Genomic DNA, 19,588 nt, shown 5'->3' on the forward strand with positions numbered 1-19,588 from the left:
GTCGATAACACTTCTATATTCAATTTTCCTTATTAGTGCCGAGGCCGGTACTGTTTCCTCTCCTGTCAGTGTGGATATCAGAGGCGGGAAACAAAAAATACAATGGCAAACATGACTCCTGCAAAGTAAGTGCACATCCTTTGGCTCTTGGATTTATTGTCAGGAGGGAGGGAGCCGCTTTCTCCGAGCGTTTCCAGGGAGGCCAGACCTGCAGGAGGAGCACACGGCGGTTTGCCTCTCTACAAAGCCTGCGTGAGCAGCGTGTGGAGCAGAGCCAGGAGGATGGTGAGTGTGGTGCCCCCAGTGGGGCTCTGAGTCTGGTTGGTCAGCAGGACTTTGGCTTTGATCCATGTTCTGTACTGAGACAGGCGCACGTAGATCCCGGGGTACCGGGGGCGGCCGCAGCCCACCCCGAAGCTGGCGATGCCAACCAGGTAGTACTTGTCACTGCCGGGGTGGTAGCACACCAAGGGGCCCCCGCTGTCACCCTGCGAATGAACACCACAAAAACCAGCAGCAGGTAAGGGTTTCCTTCCAGGAAACACTTCAGGCAGCAATCCGTCTGTTTTTTACATTTACTTAAACAGCTCAGTTACAGTCACAGTGACAGCAAGGTGTGGGCAGTAGCACCTGGACAGCTCAAGGTGGGAATGTGCCCCCCAGGTCACCCTTTGTCCCCTTAAAAAGGACAAAAGCCCAGAAGTTTCTCTCCTCAATTTGGTTAAAAGACACCTCATAGGACCTTGGGGGACTTCACCTCAAACTTAAGGATACCCAATTGGACAGGAGCCAAAAAGTCCCACATAAGCAATTCACTAGAAAAAGAAGAGAACAAAAGAAGTTATTCGTTTTGTGAAGTGTTTTAGCAGGAGCAAGAACCTCTTGCCCTGACTGGCTTTTCTCTGTAAAGAGCTTTTTTATCTTGGCCTTTTATTAAAACTTTTGGTTTCCAACACTGTCACAGGAGCCATCCTGCTTCTTTTCTGCCACCTGAGGTAGCTGAGCTATCAGGGGTATAATGCTTATCTCTGAGAGCTTGTAAGGCCAGGCTCGAAAAGAGAAAAAGCATTATTGCTGAAAGACAGGATCAGCATCCTTGAGGCTGGAAAGGCCCTCCAAGACCATCAGGTCTAACCTGATCCTCATCTTGTCACCAGACCTGAGTGCTTCTCACCCACATCCAGCTGTTCCTTGGACACCTCCAGGGATGGGGACTCCAGCACCTTCCAATGCCTGCCCACCCTTTCCATGGAGGAATTCCTCCTGATTCTGGTCAGGACTGCACTGACCACAGCCCCAGACCTGCAGTGCTTCAGTGTCTTTTAACTCAGATTCTCGTTTTCTCTCTGCACCTTTTCATGCCTAAACCTAAACCTTCACTCCTCACTTAACTGGGGAGTTCATCCCCATGGTGTGGGAGCTCCGAGTGAGGAACACACATCCTGTGCCTTGGCCGTGTCACCTGCTCGGGGAAAAGTGCAGAGAGAAGCAGGAAGTGTATCAGACAGAATTTACTGCCACCTTTGTGGCATAAATACATTGCATCCCTCTCACCAGGCAGGAGGCACAGTCCCTCACCTGGCAGGAGGCAGAGCCTTTCACCTGGCAGGTGGCACAGGTGGCACAGTCCCTCACCTGGCAGGTGGCACAGTCCCTCTCACCAGGCAGGAGGCACAGTCCCTCACCTGGCAGGTGGCACAGTCCCTCTCACCAGGCAGGAGGCACAGTCCCTCACCTGGCAGGTGGCACAGTCCCTCTCACCAGGCAGGAGGCACAGTCCCTCACCAGGCAGGTGTGGCACAGTCCCTCACCTGGCAGCTGTCGGTGCCCCCGGCCCAGGCGCCGGCGCAGAGCGCTTTGTCGTTCATCAGCCCCGCGTACCCTTCCGAGCTGTTGCAGAGGTTGGGGGGGAGGATTCGCACGTGGGCTTGTTTCAGCACAGATGAGAGTTTACCTTGAAAGGAGACAGAATTTAGAAAGGTGAAATATGCTGGGTTTGTAGCAGTTTTATTGTGGGTTTTTTGGGTTTCTTTTTTTTTGTTTTGCCAGCCTAGGTGTGTCCCTGGACATGTTTAGACATGGGTGTGACACAGACCCTGCCTGTTGCCAATGGATTGGAATTTGAGTGGCTTAAACGTTGATGTAGATTTTGCAATTCTTCCTCAGAAGAAGCACCAATGATAATACACATGCAATGCTCAAAATGTCAGAGGTGACTTATCAAACAGGCTCATACAATCTCAGCTGTCCCCAAAACCCCCACACACCAACAAGCATTGAATTTGTGCCCAGTGGGAGTAAAGAGAGAATTGGAGGGGCTGTAGTCATTCATAAATCCCACGGGAACCCCTCAGTTCACAACATGCGGCATCAGAATTGTTGCTTTTCAATAAAGTAGCTTTTTCCAGCAGCCCACGTTGACCTGCACCACGAATCTGAAATCAGCTGAGTTTATTTTCCTTTTTTTCATGTTATACTTGGGAGAAAGGCTGGAAAGTCTATTCCTGTGGTTACGGCTGTGTGGGTCTAACCTGCCTGTGATGGAAAACCCCTGAGAGCAGATCCTCACTGCAGAGTTAAATGACATTGTGAGGAGACCATGGCCTGAGCAAATCCAGTCAGAATCAGAGAATGGTTTGGGTTGGGAGGAACCTTAAAGATCATCCAGTTCCAACCCCCTGCCATGGGCAGGGACATCTTGTACTATCAGGTTACTCCAAGCCCTGTCCAACCAATTGATGGGACACTGAGAGGGATCCAGGACAGCCACTGCTGCACTGGGCCATCTGTGCCAAGGCCCTCACCACCCTCACAGCGAGGAATTACCAATATCTATTCTGAACCTGTCTGTGGGAACTCACAATGTCCCTCAGACATTTGGGTTTGAACCATGGAATGATTTACCAACCTTGCAGGAAGAACAAGAAGTCACAAAAGTTTAGATATTATAGTAGAAGTAGTTACAAAGTAGAGGGAAGAATTTTTGAGTGCTGTACAGGGGGGTTTTGGTTTTGTACATGGGGGTCAGAGGGTTTAAGATGGAGGGATTTGGGCCTGTCCTGTCCTCCCTCTTTCTCCTTCCTTACCTCCATGTTCTTGGTGATGTTGGCACTCACAGGTTGGTTTAGAGTAGAAAAGCACCATTTAATATAGGTAATAGGCATTGGGGAAAAACTGTACCCATGGAACACGTAATGTACCATATAAAAGACAGCAGCAGCCCTGGGCAGAGGGGGAGAGAAGAAGCAGTCAGAGTCAGAGAGGATGTCAGGGTGTGTGTGTGCCTCTGCCTGAGCTGTGAGCAAACCACAGCAGGTCAAGGAGAAAATCTTTTAGATAACTTGCAATAAACTGCCTTGAGGCCGGAGAACAGAGACTGCTGAGCCTTTCTTTGGAAGCACGGGCTGGAGGAGAGACTTTTCCAGCACACGGAGCCACCCAGGGCCTAGGGTGAGCTCCGGCACCTGTCCTCTTTCAGTCTGGTGCCGTTCCCCCTTTGAAAGGTGAGGAAAGGCCTCTAAAATCCAAGTGCCAAGTGAGTTTATGAACTGGGGGAGCTGGAGAGGGCGAGGATGGGGACGGGAGGGTTTCAGCAGCGGCCGGAGCCCCGTACCCTTCTCGCTGGTGCGTCCCCAGCCGCTGATGGAGCAGTCGGAGCTGTTCTCCAGGGGTGGCAGCAGGGCCGCGGGCGGCAGGCACGCGGGCTGGATGGAGAGGCTGTAGCGCACGGCCGACCTCAGCTCGAACACCGCCACGTCGTTCTCAAAGGTCTCCCTCTTGAACTCCGAGTGCACCATGATCCTCCTGATCCTCCTCCTCGCTGTCTGGGGGCTGTGCTTCTGCAGGTTGTGCACGCCCAGCACGGCTCGCCAGGAGCACGGGTCCCTAGGAGACAACTCAGGTGGGTTTTAGTTCAGTTGCACCGTTTGTTTTCATCCTGGAACCCAGGAATGGAATGGCTTGGATTGGATTGGATTGGATTGGATTGGATTGGATTGGATTGGATTGGAGGCACCTTAAAGCTCATCTTTTAAGATGAGAATTCAGGTGGGTTTTAAATCAGTTTCACAGTTTGTTTTGATGGTGGAATCCAGGAATAGGTTGGATTGGAGGCACTTTAAAGCTCATCTTTAAGATAAGAATTCAGGTGGGTTTCACACTGGTTTCACTGTTTGTTTTCATGGTGGAATCCAGGATTGGATTGGATTGGAGGCACCTTAAAGCTCATTTCATCCCACCCTGCCATGAGCAGAGACACCTTCCACTATCCCAGGCTGCTCCAAGCCCTGTCCAGCCTTGCCTTGGACACTTCCAGGGATCCCAGCTTCTCTGGGCACCCTATACCAGAGCCTCCCTCACAGGAAGGAATTTCTTCCCTTATCCCATCTATCCCTGTTTTCTGCTCATGCACCTTCAGGAATAGACATTGGAAATCCCATAGTAAATATTTCCTGGAACAAATCTGCCTCATTACCATTCTGCCCATGTGAACATTCCCTTTGCCTCTTGATGTTAAGGAAAATTCAGATTAAAGATTTAAGATGACACCCAGATATTCCCTCCCACCCCATCTCAGCAGAGGCCACCAGGAGATAATAGTCTGAAAAAGCTGAAAATGTGGTTTTATGTTGGATAAAAGGAGGCTTATCCCCCACAATGCTCATAAAGACTCTACTTGTACCTAGACCTGGGAGCTCCATTATCTAGAAGCAAAATAATGACTATCAAATTAATAATAAATTCAGAAATAGGAGTAGAGTCATTCAGACCTAATTTCTAGTCAAGTATGTTGAAAAAATATTAAGTGAGCTTTGAATTTGGCCTGGGATGAGCTATAAAATTCAAATTAGCCTCCAAAATTAAGGTAGAAATTAAATTGATGATTTAAAGAGGCGTTACTTTGAAAATAAATGTTTGCTGAATGCAAACAAGGAGCTGATGTAATAAAGTCCTGATAAAGGACAAAATTCCAAGTTTCAAGGATTTTACTGTTCACTTTCCCCCAGGTCATGGTTGAGTCAACACAGTGGATGCTGACAGATGCAGATTGTGCAACTGTGGTAAAGGTTGGAAAACAGACCCGTGCTGGGAGCTGAAATGCTCCAGAGCTGCTGTAAGTGAGGTTCAAAACCTGTTCTGAGCAGTTATTACCACATTGTCAAAAAAAAAAAAAATCTTAAGTGCCAGATTACTGGTTCTGATCAACAAGAAAAAAGGAAATTGTGTTAAAGCTAATGAGTTGGGGAGTTTGGGGGCTCAGGGCGCTCAGCTGTGGTACCCAGGGGTCAGATGTGGTGCCCAGGGGGTTCAGCCGTGGTACCAAGGGGTCACTTATGGTACCAAGTGTTAGCTGTGATGCCCGGGGAGTTCAGCTGTGGTACCCAGGGGGTTCAGCTGTGATACCAAGGGGTCAGATGTGGTGCCCAGGGTTCAGCCGTGGTACCCAGGGGGTTCAGCTGTGGGGCCCATGGGTCAGCTGTGGTACCAAGGGGTCACTTATGGTGCCCAGGGGTAGCTGTGATGCCCGGGGGGTTCAGCCGTGGTACCCAGGGGGTTCAGCTGTGATGCCCAGGGGGTTCAGCCGTGGCACGCAGGGGTCAGCTGATGCCCAGGGGTCAGCCGATGCCCAGGGGTCAGCCAATGCCCAGGGGTCAGCTGCTGCCCAGGGGTCAGCCAATGCCCAGGGGTCAGATGTGGTACCCAGGGGTCAGCCGATGCCCAGGGGTCAGACAATGCCCAGGGGTCAGCTGATGCCCAGGGCTCAGCCGCTGCCCAGGGCTCAGCCCATACGTACGTCCGTCCGTCCACGCAGTGGCCGGCGGTCAGCACGGCTCTCCGGCCCAGCAGGACGCCGCCGCAGAGGTGCACGAAGCGGACGCCGCCGCGCAGCACCTGCAGGCTCACCACCCACGGCCAGGCGCCCTCCGGGGCCTCGTGGCCCCCCACGATCCAGGACACCACGCTCCGGCCCAGCTGCAGCTGCTGCTGGCACTCTGCAAAACACAGCGGCCTTGTGAGAAATGTCAGAAATGCACATTTGGTTATTGGCTTTTCGCACACGTCACAATGAATGTTGTATGTGTCATGTTAGAAAGTTATGCTGTGTGGGACTCAGATGCAAAGAAAGAAACGGAGAATTTCTAGCCAGGGAAAAGCCTGGGAAAGAGCTGGAGAAGAATGTAAATAATTCTTTATCTCTCTTGTTTTTCACATTGTTTATAGTTAAGTTCTATCACTGTGCATCAAGCACTTTGCACCAATGCTTTGGGTTGTTTTCACTTCAGAACCAATGGATTTGGTCCTCACGAAGCTCTGTATAAAAGAGCAGTGCATTTTGAATAAATTGGAGTTTTACTCTCACAGCCTTCTGATCTGGGTCTCTTCATTCCCATCCTGCCTCAACAGCGACAGTGCTGTATTAATTCTCTTAAGTGTTGTGTTAAATATAGTTTTAGGTTACAACATAATGTTAAAATGGAAACTCTGTGTGAAGGGTTTTTTTTAATACTTGCTTCAAGGAATACCTAAATCTTCCAGAGAAGAGGAATTTACGATTTTTTAACCGAAGAAGCTAATTTCTTCAGGCCTTGCTCAGACTCGAAGAGCCATGGGGATTAAAGGGAACAGTTGACATACAACAGACAGAGTTCTTGTTTTAAACAGAATGTATGCATAACCATGAAGGATATATAAATATGCAACAGGCTGTTGCTTTTAAGGTTGTTCCTTTGTTCACAAGGGATGCTTTTCATGATTTAGTGTACAACAGCATCCGGACATCCGTAATTCTTTGCTTTTTATCGTCTTGTAACTGTCCTAACTCTAAATTTTATTACTCTAATTGTATTGCTATTTTTATAACCATCTTATTATTATTAAACTTTTAAAATTTTAAAAACCAAGTGATTGGCGTTTTTCACAGGAGCCTGGAGGGCAAAGCTCAGCTTTTGGGGCAGCGTTTGTGGGTGCTGCGGGTTTATGGGTTGGTCTTTTTTTTTCTGTTGTCTCGGGATTTTTGTTTGATTGGGTGTTTGGGGGTTTTGGTGGGTGCTTTTTGTTGCTGCTGGGTTTAATTTGGTTTGGTTTTGGGTTTTTAAATCTCCAGCATCACCACAGCACAGGAAGGACATGGACCTGTTGGAGATGAGGCCACTAAGGTGTTGAGAGGGATGGAGCAGCTCTGCTGTGAGGAAAGGCTGGGAGAATTGGGACTGTTCAGCCTGGAGGAAAAACAGCTTTGGGCTGACTTAACTGTGGCCTTGCAGTGCCTGAAGGAGCTGCAGGGGAGATGGAGAGGGAGCACAGAAACGGGCCTGGAGTGCCAGGACAAGGGAGAACTGCCAGAGGGCAGGGCTGGATGGGACATTGGGAAGAAATTCCCAATATAAGTGAGGGTGCTGAGGCCCTGGCACAGAGCAGCTGTGGCTGCCCTGGATCCCTGGCAGTGCCCCAGGCCAGGCTGGGCAGGGTTTGGAGCACTGGGACAGGGGAAGGTGACCCTGCCATGGCAGGGTGGCACTGGGTGGGCTGTAAGGTCCCCTCCTTCCAGCCAAAACCATTCCAGGGATCTCTGCTCCGCAGGACTCGCTCCTCGCACATCCCGGGATGTCAGGGGATCTCGGCGCTTTTCTCAGCCCAGGTGAAACAGGGCGTGTTTATCTGACCCAGGTGTACAGATCTGCGGTTAACCACGCTCACTCACCGCCGCGTTACCGAATTCACCCGATTTCGGTATAAACCAGAGACTTCTCCGCCCCACCTCGCCCCGCTCCCTCCGCCCCGGCCCGGCCCCGCTGGTCCCGGTACCGTCCGCAGGGTCGGTGGGCGCCGCCCGGCCGGGCAGGGGCCCCGCGAGCAGCAGCAGCAGCAGCGGCAGCAGCGCGGGCCGAGCCCGCATGGCCGGCGGGGCCGAGGGGCGGCGGGGCTGAGGGGAGCCCCGCGGGGAACGGCCGGCACCGGTACCGGCCCGGCAGCGGTACCGGCCCGGCAGCGGTACCGGCCCGGCACCGGCCCGGCAGCGGCTCCGGCACCGGCCCGGCAGCGGCTCCGGCAGCGGTACCGGCCCGGCAGCGGCTCCGGCAGCGGGCCCGGGCCGTTGGGTCGGCGGGGACAGCGCGGGAGGGCGGACGGAGGAGCCGGACTGCCCTCAGGGAGCGCTGTCAGGGAGCCTCACCCGGGTAAAGGGTCGGGGGGTTCGTCCTCACCCGGGTAAATGGTCGGGGGGTTCGTCCTCATCTGGGCAGAGGGTCGGGGGGGCTCACCCTCACCTGAACAAAGGATCGGGGGGCTCACCCTCACCTGAACAAAGGATTGGGGGGGCTCACCCTCACCTGAACAAAGGGTCGGGGGTCTCACCCTCACCCGGGCAAAGGGTCAGGGGGCTCAGCTTCACCTGGGCCAAGGTTCAGGGGTCCCACCCTCACCTGAGCTAAGGATCAAGGGTCTCACCCTCAGCTGGGCCAAGGGTCAGGGATCTCACCCTCACTGGAGCAGAGGTTCAGGAGTCTCACCCTCAGTGGAGCAGAGGTTCAGGAGTCTCACCCTCAGCTGGGCCAAGGTTCAGGGGTCTTACTCTCACTGGAGGAGAGGTTCAGGAATCTCACCCTCACCTGGGCCAAGGTTCAGGAGTCTCACCCTCAGCTGGGCCAAGGTTCAGGGATCTCACCCTCAGTGGAGCAGAGGTTCAGGAGTCTCACCCTCAGCTGGGCCAAGGGTCAGGGATCTCACCCTCAGTGGAGCAGAGGTTCAGGAATCTCACTCTCACTGGAGCAGAGGTTCAGGAATCTCCCCCTCAGTGGAGCAGAGGTTCAGGGATCTCACCCTCAGCTGGGCCAAGGGTCAGGGGTCCCACCCTCAGCTGGGCAGAGGGTCAGGTTTGGGGGTTCAGGTTCCATCAGGGCAGCCGTGAGGGAGCGTGGGGAGGGGGCAGCAGGTGCGATGGAGCCCCAGCGGGGAGCACCTGGAGGATCCCTGTTCCAGAGTCAGCCAGGCACAGACAGCAGTCCCCTTCCATTAATACATTTATTTTTTGCTTCCCAGGCTGGTTTTTGTGTCCTGGGATCCTCCCTGGCTGCACTGAGCTCTAGCAAGGCAAGGTCAGCAGTGCCAGGGCTTCAGGAAGGAAACAACCTCAAGGTACACCAGGGGAGGTTTAATTAGATAAGGCAAAGATTTCTTCAGGGAAAGAAAGGGCTGTCAGGCCCTGGCACGGGCTGCCCAGGCAGGGGTGGAGTGACCATCCCTGGAAGTGTTCAAAAACCGTGTGGATGTGGCACTGGGGATGTGGTTTAGTGGTGAACACGCTGCTGGTGCTGTTACCTGCTGGACTCTGCTCCAAAAGGGCTTTTCCAGCTTTGTTGATGGTGCGATTCAGGAAATTGGCCCTCTCTTCTCACCTGACAATTTGGTTTCTGATTCAAGTCCTTCGCTGTGTTACTGATGTAACCCTGTGCCGTGCAGGAATTTTTGGGGGGGAGGGAACACAAAAATTTTGGCAGGACGGGGGTTACTTCACCCCATAGCCCACGATGTGTGGCTCGATGGGCATCCAGGGCATGGCCACGCTGATGTGTTGTACCTTCAGCTCAGAGAACTTGGCCTCTTCCAGATTCTTCCACAGCTCTCTCGTGAGGCAGCAGCCAGCAAAGACAAGTTTCCAAGTTGGGAAACAGACTTGCTGCCAAAAATACGTCCAGCTGGAACGCTCGGCGGCCACGTGCTCCAAGAAATAGAAAACTCCTCCCTGGGAACACAGAGATTTTATAGCTGGCGTGGGGGTCACACCACTTCCCTTTTCCCTTTCCTTTTCCCCTTCCCTCTGTTAGCTGGAATTAATGAAAGGAGGAAACGTCCAAAGATTCAAAATGCCCATTCAAAAAGCACAAAGGACCGGCTTATTTGATCCCTCTTTTACTCCAGCAATAGTTTGTTGTGGTTTTGTTTCAATTAGTTCCTAACGTGACTGTTTTTTTTGGAATTAAATGATCTCTAAGGTCCCTCTGAACCCAAACCATTCCATGGTTCTATGAAAATGCCACTTTAAAGGCTGAAAGTCTGTTTTAAGCTCAAACCAACTCTTTTACACTTGGGGTTTTTTTGTGGGGTTTTTTTTGTGGGTTTTTTTTTGGGGTTTTTTTTTTTTTGGTCTGGGTTTTGAGCTCAAACCAACTCATTTTCACTTGATTTTTAAATTTGTTTTCTTTTGTTTTAGGGGTGTTTTTTATGGGGTTTTTTTGTGGTTTTTTGTGGGTTGTTTTTTTTGTTTGTTTGTTTTTCCCCTTTCCTTGGGCCTGGCACCTCCAGCGCAGGTGTCAGAGTCACTGGCAGGTTTTTTGGCAGGTACTCACCGGCCGCAGCACCCGGAGCACCTCGCTGAGGGTGCCGCTGACGCTGCGCACGGAGCAGAGCACCAGCGTGGAGACCACGGCGTCCACCGAGCCGCTGGGCACCTGGCCCAGGTCCTCGCCCGCGGCCACCAGGAACCGCTCGAAGTGCAGGTGCTGGTTCTTCCTCATGTTCCTGGAGAGCCCCTCCTGGAAGCCGGGGCTGATGTCGGTGCAGGTGACCCTGCAGCCCGCTGGGTAGAACTGGAAGTTGGAGCCGCTGCCGGTGCCGATCTCCAGCAGCCGCAGCTCCCCGGAGGGACCCCTGAAGTCGGGCAGGGTGCGGAACAGCTCCTGCTTGTGCTTCTTGGATTTCTTGTCGTGAACTCCAGAAAGCTTTTCTAAGACGAAAGGGAAAAAGACCTTCCTGCAGAAGGGCTCCCAGATGCCCAGGAAGGAGAGCAGGTAGACGGGCCAGGCGAGCAGGGCCAGGCCAGCACGGAGCAGGAGCACGCTGGCAGCAGCCTCTGGCATTTTCAGCTCCACGCAGACCAGAACTGCTCCTCCTGCGTGGCACAGCTCGGGAGCCCGGTCAGAGCTGCATTCGTGTCCTCTCCGAGTCCAGTCAGCTGCTGGGGTTGCTTTGGTGAACGCTTTTCTCCAGCTGATTTCCCAGTCCGGTCACAGGCGAGGACTGCACAGTGCAGGTGCAGCCAAGCAGCGAGCAGAGCCCAGGGGAGGAGCTGCCAGTTTGTTCCCAAGCCGGAACAAGTTGGACAGCACAACTCGGTGTGAGCCCAGCCAAAGTTCTGCCAGTGCCCTCCTTCAATTCCGGGTACACTCACGTCTCTTAAAGCAGCCTGGGCTGCCCTGGGAAGCTCATCCGGGCTCTGGATCACTGCAGGAATTTTGTCAGGGGTTTGATTAAGGTTTCAGTTCAAGGAGTTGTTAGGGAGTTGATTTTCCAAGGTTTCAGTTCAAGGAGCTGTTAGGGAGTTGATTTTCCAAGGTTTCAGTTCAAGGAGCTGTTAGGGAGTTGATTTTCCAGCCCCTGGGAGCTGCTGGGTTTGCTCAGCAGCGCTGTGCTCTCTCTGAACAGCAGTTTTAAATCTTTGCAGTTCGAGGACACCTTAAATCTTTTGGTGGGTGAGAAGGAGGTGCCGGTGATCTCCCAGGCTGATGGGAATCACGGACAGAGATAAAACAATTAATGAATTAATTAGTTCTGCACGCAGCATGTGGAGTTTGGGTTTTTATTCGGGTCGAATCAACACTGACCACTCCAGGAACGGATTTTGGAAGAATTTGGCAGCTTTGCAGTCGACAGTTTTCCAAAGGATTTGGTGGCAGTGTGGATCAGCCAGGAGGATCCGAGGTCCCCGATAACCTCGGGATGAGTGGTCCCCGATAACTGTGGAACAGTTCTGCTGGGGTGCCTTGGAGTTCTGCTGTCCTGGGAAAGCCACCGGCGTGTCTCCGCCTCCCTCTGCTGGCAATAAAGCCAATTAACCGTGGCAGTAATTAGGTGCTTCATTAAGGATCTCGGCTGTGTCTTCATGCCTCCACCTTGTGGCAGCTACAGGAGATGGAACAGCGGGAATGACAGAATCCTTTGTGGAAAGGACTCCAGGATGGAGTCCAAGCTTTAATTACCGAGTGCTGCACAGAGCACAGGCGGGAACGGACACGGGGATGAGGATGATGATGATGATGATGGACACAGATGATGACGATGGACACAGGGATGATGACGGTGATGATGGACACGCGGGCCCTGACGATGGTGATGGACACAGAGATGCTGCTGCTGATGGACACAAGGATGATGATGGACACAGGGATGCTGATGATGATGGACACAGGGATGATGATGCTGACGATGATGATGGACACATGGATGCTGCTGATGATGGACACATGGATGCAGCTGCTGACGGACACAGGGATGCTGCTGCTGCTGCTGGACACAGGGATGATGATGCTGATGATGGACACAAGGATGATGATGGACACAAAGATGATGATGGACACATGGATGCTGCTGATGATGGGATGATGGGCACATGGATGCTGCTGATGATGGACACATGGATGCTGCTGATGATGGACACATGGATGCCGATGCTGATGGACACGGGGACGATGCCGATGCCCACGCGGGCCGGGCCGTGCCGTGCCGTGCCGGGGTTTCCCCGCTCCCTCCTCCGCTCCGCTCCGCTCCGTCCGTCGCTGCTCAGCAGCGCCCCCCGGCGGCGCGCGCGGGCCGCGCGGGGGCCGGGCCGCGGGCGGGGGAGCGCCGGGCGCGCGCCAAGATGGCGACACCCGCAGTCCCTCCCGCAGCTCCCCCCGCGCCGCAGTCCGGCAGCGCCGCGCCGGGGCCGCGCTGAGCCCGCCCGACACGGTGAGTGCAGCCCCGGGACCCCCGCCCGCCGCTCCCCGCGCTGCTGGCTGCATCCCCCGGGCCGCCTCGGCGCGGCTCCCCCGGGGGCTCTGCCGCAGAGAGCCCCGCGGGCACCGGAGCCGGTTATAGCGGGGTTATAGCGGGGAGCCCCCAGCCCCAAATCCCTGCCTGAGAAGGGTCCCGGAGCTTTGCCCCTTCTCAGCCATCCCCTCGGTGGATGCTCGGGCACCCCGCAGCCGGGGAAAAGGCTCGGGGGGCCGGGTGGGTGCTCACTCAGCACTGCCCGGCAGCCGCTGCCCCGGCCCGGGAGGGTCCGTCCGCTGCAGCCCGAGACCCCGGGCCCGGCATCAGCGTCCCCCGGCCGGCGAGCTGCCTCTGGGAAGGGGCAACCACCCCCTGCGCCCACCCTCGACCTGGAGCCCCGTCCTTCCATCCTTCCATCCTTCCGTCCGCTCCTGCATCCCTCCCTGCATCCCTCCCTGCATCCCTCCCTGCCTCCATCCCTGCATCCCTACCTCCATCCCTGCCTCCATCCCCCCTCCGCCCCGCAGCCCGGGGGGCCCGCGGGACCCCCCTCCCAGCCCCCAAATTCGGGGCCGTGCTCTGTGCGCTGTAGGAAGGGAGAGCCCGAGTTCTCCTCGCTGTCCCTTCCCCCTCGGCCCTCGCTGCAGCGCTGCTCTGTCCCTCCGCCGCCCCCTGCTCCCACCGCTCGGCTGACACAGCTTCCCCTGCCCGGGCAGGGGGGATTTTGGAGGGCAGAGTTCTTTTTGGAGGGGGCAGGGGGATGCTTGGTGTTCCAGCTGACCCAGATGTTGGGTCAGCATCGTGGTTGTGCTTCTTCCTTCCCTCTTTCCTTCCGCCACAGATTTTTTTTTTGGGGAGGAGGTGGGGGGGATGGTGAGGGCAGATTTGGTTTATATGATTTTTCCCCCTTCCTGCTGGGAGGGAATTGCACATTCACGAGGCTTTTCTATTAAAAAATCTGGGTGCCTTCCTCCCCTCCTCCCCCTGCGTTCTGGTGCAAACCGATGCCCGGCTGATGTGGGGGTGGGGACGCCGGGAGATGCTCCACGGCAGCGGCTGCGGATGATCCGGGGTGAAGTCGGAAAGTCTGGCAAGGGAGTGTGTGCGGGCGAGGGGCAGCAGCCGGGTGCGCACCCCGAGCTGGGTTTGGAGGGGTGCGGGAGGATCGTCCTGGTCCCCCCGAGCCGTGTCGCAGCGGCAGCCGGAGCCCCCCGAGGGGCCGCGCGGTTGGGGCGGATTTGGCGGCTCCGGCTGTGCCGTGCCGGGTGTGAACGCCTAACCCGAGCCTGGCACACTGCAGCATTCCAGCCGCACCGGGAGCCGTGACCGGGACGTCCTCTTTTCACACCGGGAAGCTTGAATTGGGAGCAACGGGGGTGGGGGGTCCCTGTCCCCCTCCTGCCGCTGCTTTTAGAGGTGGGAAGGGAGGAAATCAGGATTTCCCGTTTTCCCGACAGTCCTGCTTTGGAGGAATGGGGCCTGGAAATGCTCCTGTTTTCCTGTGATGGAGGTTCTGGGATGCTCTGGGGTCGGTTCCTCCAGCGGGTGGCCCAGGGCAGAAGGTGTGGGCGAGGCTGGGGGGGCCCATGGGGCACTCCCCGTGCCCGTTTCTGTCCATCACTGCCCTCCCGAGCTCTTGAGGGGCAGCCACATGGAGTTGGTGAAGCTGTTCAGGATCTCTGCATAGCCCTGGGCCTGGGCAGTTGGTGCCTTTAGGAGTAACAAACCCCTGCCCTCCGCTGGGACCTTTCCCTGCTGGCTCTGTCCTAAGGCCTCCAGTGCTGGGCTTTTCCACCCTTTGTGTGTTTAGAAAGTCCCTGTTCTCCTCTTTGGTGTTTTATGTAAAACTAACAGCGTGACCGAAGGTTTCTTGGGTCATTTGAACGAGTTCGGGTGCTTCTGCAGTGTTGTTCACCCAGGGTGGAGAACCTGGAGCCATCACAGATCATTTAATCGTTATATAAGCTTGTATGTATGGCTTAGATGTAGATCATGGTATAGATACTGTGCTGCTCAGTGGAACAAGTATAATCCTGTGGCTATTGGGTAGGAGGAGGTTTCTAATCGGCAGGAGGGCGAAGGATCACGTGCCTCAGGAAATGGAGCATGGCTGTGCCTTGGTTCTGTTAAATAAAGCAGAAACAAAGTCAGCACTGAATGGAAATGAAGTATCTTCCGAACACAAATCACAGAATCATCTTCCTCCCGTTTGGGGCCGTGTCTGTGCTTGCTGGTGGGGCTGCTTGAGTGTGATTTCCATTGAAGTGACCTGGTCTGGGTTTCCATCTCGATGGAGAGCTGCTGTTTTTCAATGGCTGAGTGGTGGCCCCATGGCTCCTGCTGTCACACGCGGGCCCGGGGGCATCGATCGCCTTCCCCAGTGGCTGCGCCTCCATTGACATCCACGGATGCACCGGGATCAATAATTTATTGTTGAGCTCAGAGAATGGGCTGGCTTAGGGCAGGGGCAGTGAAACAACAAAATGAGCTGGGAACAAGCACGGGGGGAGAAGTTTCAGGAGGCACAGGGAGGAAAGGCTGATGGCTCATGTTGGGGATGGTGGGGTGGAGAGCTGCTCCCTGTGGGACGTTGGCTGGAGTCTGGTGGGGTTCAGGAATGCTTGGACTGCCCCTCTTGTGCCTCGTGATCCTATTTCTGTGCAGAGGTGGAGAATACAAGTAGGGAAGAAGTGGCTTCCTGCTGCAGGAGCATATTACAAAACCTCCCTGACATGAGCTCAGGTTCCAGCCTGGCTTTTAGCACTTCCCATGTTCTTCTAGCTTAGGCAAAACTGTCTCCTTTTTAGGAGTAATTAGGTGCTCCTATTAGGAGTAATTAGGTGAGTGGTCCAGAGATCGGTGGAGTCCCCATCCCTGGAGGTGTCCAGAGAATGAGTGGACGTGGCACTGAGTGCTCTGGGTGACCAGGTGGGGGTCGGTCACAGGATGGACTCGAGGGCTTTTCCAGCCTCAGGGATTCTGGGATTCTGTCTTGAAATGCTGTTCCAAATTTAGAGCAACTTCTGAATTCCCTCAGCCTCATCCTGTACCTGTTATTCCCTCCTGATGGAGCACTCCAGAAAATGGGAGATTTTGAGGAGAAAGAGCAGCCAAAGCTGGGGCTTTGCTCCTTCCTGAACAGGGCATTGCCAAATTCAGCGATCTTGCTGCCCTCTGAAAGTCCCACTCCGTGCTCCTTGTACTTCTGCCCCAGCCAGAAAGTGTGAGGAGTTTATCATGAACTCTGCTGAGAGATGATTTGGGGAGGAATGTGTCTTGAAAACTGCACGACACTGCTGAATTGTCCAGGTAGTGGTGTTAAATTACAGGAATAGTTACACAGGTGGTCTTAAGGTTGTGGAAATAAACCCTTCCTTGCTGGAGAAGGGAGCAGAGAGTTGTGGGGAGTGAGAAAGGGAGGCTCAGGGGGGATTTTCTCCAGGCTGAGCCTCCTCAGTGTGAGATCTCTGTCACCCAGGTGGGAAAAGGAGGTTGGATGCAAATGTGGCCATTCCAGTGGAAGAGGAACTTTTTGAGTGAAATCAGTGGCAGGATGGTGGTGTCAAGACAAGCAGGAATAGCTGACATTAGTGGAGGGAGATGTTTGATCAGATATTCAGGGGGTGATGAGGAGGGAAGAAAAGTGTCGCTCCACAGGGAAACCTGGGTTGTGTTCCAGCACACCTCAGAAATTTTTATCTCAGCACTAGAAAAGGGGTTGTTTATTCTCCCCCCTTTCATATTTGTCCCCTTTGTACTCAAACCATCTGAGTGCTCCACAAGAATAAATTAATTCCCCCAAAATTATAGTGTAAAATAACCATTCCCTGACTCCTGTTTTATGGGTCATGGATGGGCTGAATGAATTGAACAAGGAATTAAATTTGGGTTAGTGGCTGAACTCTTGCACAAAAGCTATTTTGAACAGTTCTTTGTTCAGAAGTTTGAATTTAAAAGGGGGAAGTTGAAGCACTTCAGGTTGTTTAATTTGTGAACCTCCCAAGTTCTATGTGAGCTGGGAGATAAACCCAAGTCGGCCTTGAGTAAGGACAGAGTAGGGAAGTAGGGATTAATTAATGAACTGGGATTAACTAGTTGTTGTAACTTACTGGGGGCGTTACTGAAACCACAGAGCTGCTGGGAGGGAGTGAGGACCCTGCAGGAATCAGTCTTTAGTCGGTCTTCGTTAAAGTGTTGTTAATTAATAATGTTTCCTGTGTGGCCAAGTCTTCAAAGCCAGCTTGGAGCAGCCTGAGGTGGCAGAAGGTTCCCCTGGCAGGACCAGAATGAGCTTTAAGGTCCCTTCAAACCCAAACCATTCCACCATCCCACCATCCCATGATTCTAACTTTTCTCTGTTGCTGTTGGTTGCTTCTTCTCTTTCCTCTGTACATTTCTGTTCATTTTTTTTTTTTACCTTTAGAGGTGTGTGTGTCCAAATTTAGGCTGTTTCAAGACCATGAGCACTTCCCTGCCCTGTCCCAAATCTGCCCTTGACCTCTTCCACAAAGGGTGGGGAAGCACCCAGCACCAAGCAATAAATGCTGCTTGGGAGTGGAAATATCTCCTTTTTCTTCCACTTTGCAGCATCAAATGCGCCATGAGAGCTTTCCTTGTTTGTCTATGGTATGTCTACACCATATTTTCCTTCCTCACATTGGAATCAAGAGGCACGTGTGTCCATGTGGGTTATATAAAAATTCACACAGAAAGTCTCAAAGACACAGTGTGAATGACTGGCTGGTGGTAATTAATAAAGGAGGAAGTGTATTAAAGCAAGGAAATTGCCTCAAAAGTGTTTTTTAATTTATTTGGATGATCAACTTGAATAATTTATTGGGAATATTTCATAATGTAGCAGTAAATGGACTGCTGGGAACGTTCAGAAAAAATAATTAAGTCTTAGCAACTGGGCACCTCGGTGCAGCAGTTTCTGGTGGAAAATCTTTGGCATTTGAGCAATGTGGGTGTTGTGTGCACCCAAATCCAAGCTCCCAGGATGAATTCCTGGCTCCCTGGGAGTGTCATTCCCAGTGCAGGTATCCATGGATCCCTCACCCAGTCCCCCTCTTCTGCAGCTCACCTGGATGCTGAGTCTCTGTCCCTGCTGATTTTGGCAGCGTGGTGTTGTTCCCAGTGCACTTTTCCATGGATAAAAATTGGGAAAAGACCCACAATTTTCAGAAGGTTCTTCTTAGTACAGGCTGAAAAACTTGATGTGAAAAAGGGCCAAAATAAATCCTAGGATGTATCCAGCAGGACCATCCCTGGTTGGAAAAGAACATTTCCAAGGTTTTTTAGCTTCCAGAAGCTTTGCCAGGCAGACCAGCTGTGGAAGTTCCTCCTTGATGAAGATGAGGTGGAGACACACATCTTACTTCATCCACTACCTTAATGTGGGATAATTTATTGGGAAAACAAATGAAGTCAGGACAGGCAAAAACATCCCAAGGAGGGTGACCCTCAGGTCACTGGCATGTGTTGACAGGACACAAGAAAAAGCCCTGTAGGTAATTCCAAAATATCAAAACGTGGAGGAGCTGCTGCCATGTGCAGCTGTGAACCAGATTTGGGGAGTGGTGTTGGTTTTGGTTGTGTTTTTTTCTTTTAAATGGGCAGTCAGCTGAGCTGGTGCCTCCAGTTGTGGGTTGTGTAATTTTGCACAAATTCCTCCATGCCTTCATTTTTTTTTTCCTTTTTTATGCTGTGTCCCTGAGCTACTTTGGTTTCTAAATTCAGGCCTTACATATTTATCTGTGCCATTCAATTAGACCACATCCCCAATGCTGCTCTATAGTTTCACAGTATGTGGGAAATTTGGTAATTAAATGCATGCAAATGCTGCAAGAATAGAATAAATTAATTTTCCTTAATATCAGCAGGCCATTTGGTGATGTCTCAGAGATAATGTGACCAAGATCCTGCCCCTTCTCTCTCCTTCTTGCCATCTTTTTTGAGACTTTACTGTTATTACTCCAGAAATACCCAGTCAGGTTTTTAGGAAGAGAGCCCTGGCCCTGCTGTGCTCTGGAATTACATAAGGAGGGAGATCTGTACTCCAGGTTTTTTTGGATCTCCAAATAAAACCTGAGCTGGAAACAGCTTTTGAGCCCTCCGTGCCTGGTGCAGCTTCAGGTTGATGTGAGGCTTGGGGGTGTGAAAGGTTGTGTGACAGCCAGGGATAACCTGAGCTCCCTCAGAATGGTTTGCACTGGGTGTTCCAGCTTTGGAAATGCTCTGTTGAGGGCTGGAATTTCCAGGTATTGGGTTATTTATTGGGTTTTATTTATTCCCACTGCACTCCAGAGAGTTGTGGTTCTCAGTTTCAGCTTCCCTGAACTCCTCCCACGTGAATTCAGCACAATCCTCCTGGCCTGGGCAGGCTGGGGGTGCTTGACCTCGTGCTGAATTAGCTGAATTTTTAACCATTCAACCCCGTGTCATCATTTCCAAGGAATCTGAAAGTCATTCTTTTCTCCAGATCGTTAATATTTATTTGGATGCTGTGTTTGTGTGTTGCCTTAAAAGCTCTGACCTTACAGCTTATCTTTTTCCTTGCTTGAGGGACCTCATCCCAGGCAGCTTTGGGATTCCTTCCGTGCCAAAAACCCTCACGGTTTTTGTGCCTTTCCTCCTGGATTTGATGTTTGGGTCCCTCCCCGAGCAGCGTGGCGGGGCTGGGTTCTCTTCCAGCCTGCAGCACTGCAGTGCTGTTGCATCAGTGCAGGGTTTCTGTCATCCCTCTCTCCTCCCTTGGCCTCTCCTGGAGCGAGAGCAGCAGCTCAGAAATGCGAGGGATTCCTGGCGTGGCTGGTTCTGGAGCAGAGCTGCAGAGCTGAGC

At 52.9% G+C, this 19,588-nt stretch overlaps 3 protein-coding genes across 5 annotated transcripts in view; 1 reads left to right on the forward strand and 2 right to left on the reverse strand.

The window, feature by feature from the left end:
* Window positions 1–126: 126 nt before the first annotated feature.
* TMPRSS12 (transmembrane serine protease 12) lies at window positions 127–7,984 on the reverse strand. Its single transcript, XM_032744882.3, has 5 exons — window positions 7,807–7,984; window positions 5,795–5,993; window positions 3,614–3,885; window positions 1,812–1,954; window positions 127–488 (listed from the first exon to the last, which is right to left on the reverse strand). The coding sequence occupies exons 1-5, from the start codon at window positions 7,895–7,897 to the stop codon at window positions 240–242; spliced, it is 954 nt and encodes a 317-aa protein (XP_032600773.3). The 5' UTR covers window positions 7,898–7,984; the 3' UTR covers window positions 127–239.
* Window positions 7,985–9,002: 1,018 nt separating this feature from the next.
* Window positions 9,003–11,019, reverse strand: LOC100218813 (thiol S-methyltransferase TMT1A). The gene is made up of 2 exons (XM_002192019.6): window positions 10,347–11,019; window positions 9,003–9,742 (listed from the first exon to the last, which is right to left on the reverse strand). Exons 1-2 carry the CDS (start codon window positions 10,854–10,856, stop codon window positions 9,506–9,508), a joined length of 747 nt encoding a protein of 248 aa, XP_002192055.4. The 5' UTR covers window positions 10,857–11,019; the 3' UTR covers window positions 9,003–9,505.
* A 1,555-nt stretch (window positions 11,020–12,574) lies between these two features.
* The window catches only part of SCN8A (sodium voltage-gated channel alpha subunit 8), a 53,483-nt gene continuing 46,469 nt past the window's right edge, over window positions 12,575–19,588 (forward strand). The window contains exon 1 of one of the 3 annotated variants that reach the window (XM_072919694.1): window positions 12,575–12,723. The gene's annotated coding sequence lies outside the window, so the exon portion shown is untranslated. The remainder of the gene's footprint in view (window positions 12,724–19,588) is intronic. The other 2 variants (XM_072919693.1, XM_072919695.1) reach the window with 2 other exon arrangements.

This window comes from Taeniopygia guttata, chromosome 29, assembly GCF_048771995.1.
Source record: "Taeniopygia guttata chromosome 29, bTaeGut7.mat, whole genome shotgun sequence".
Taxonomy (NCBI): Eukaryota; Metazoa; Chordata; class Aves; order Passeriformes; family Estrildidae; genus Taeniopygia; species Taeniopygia guttata.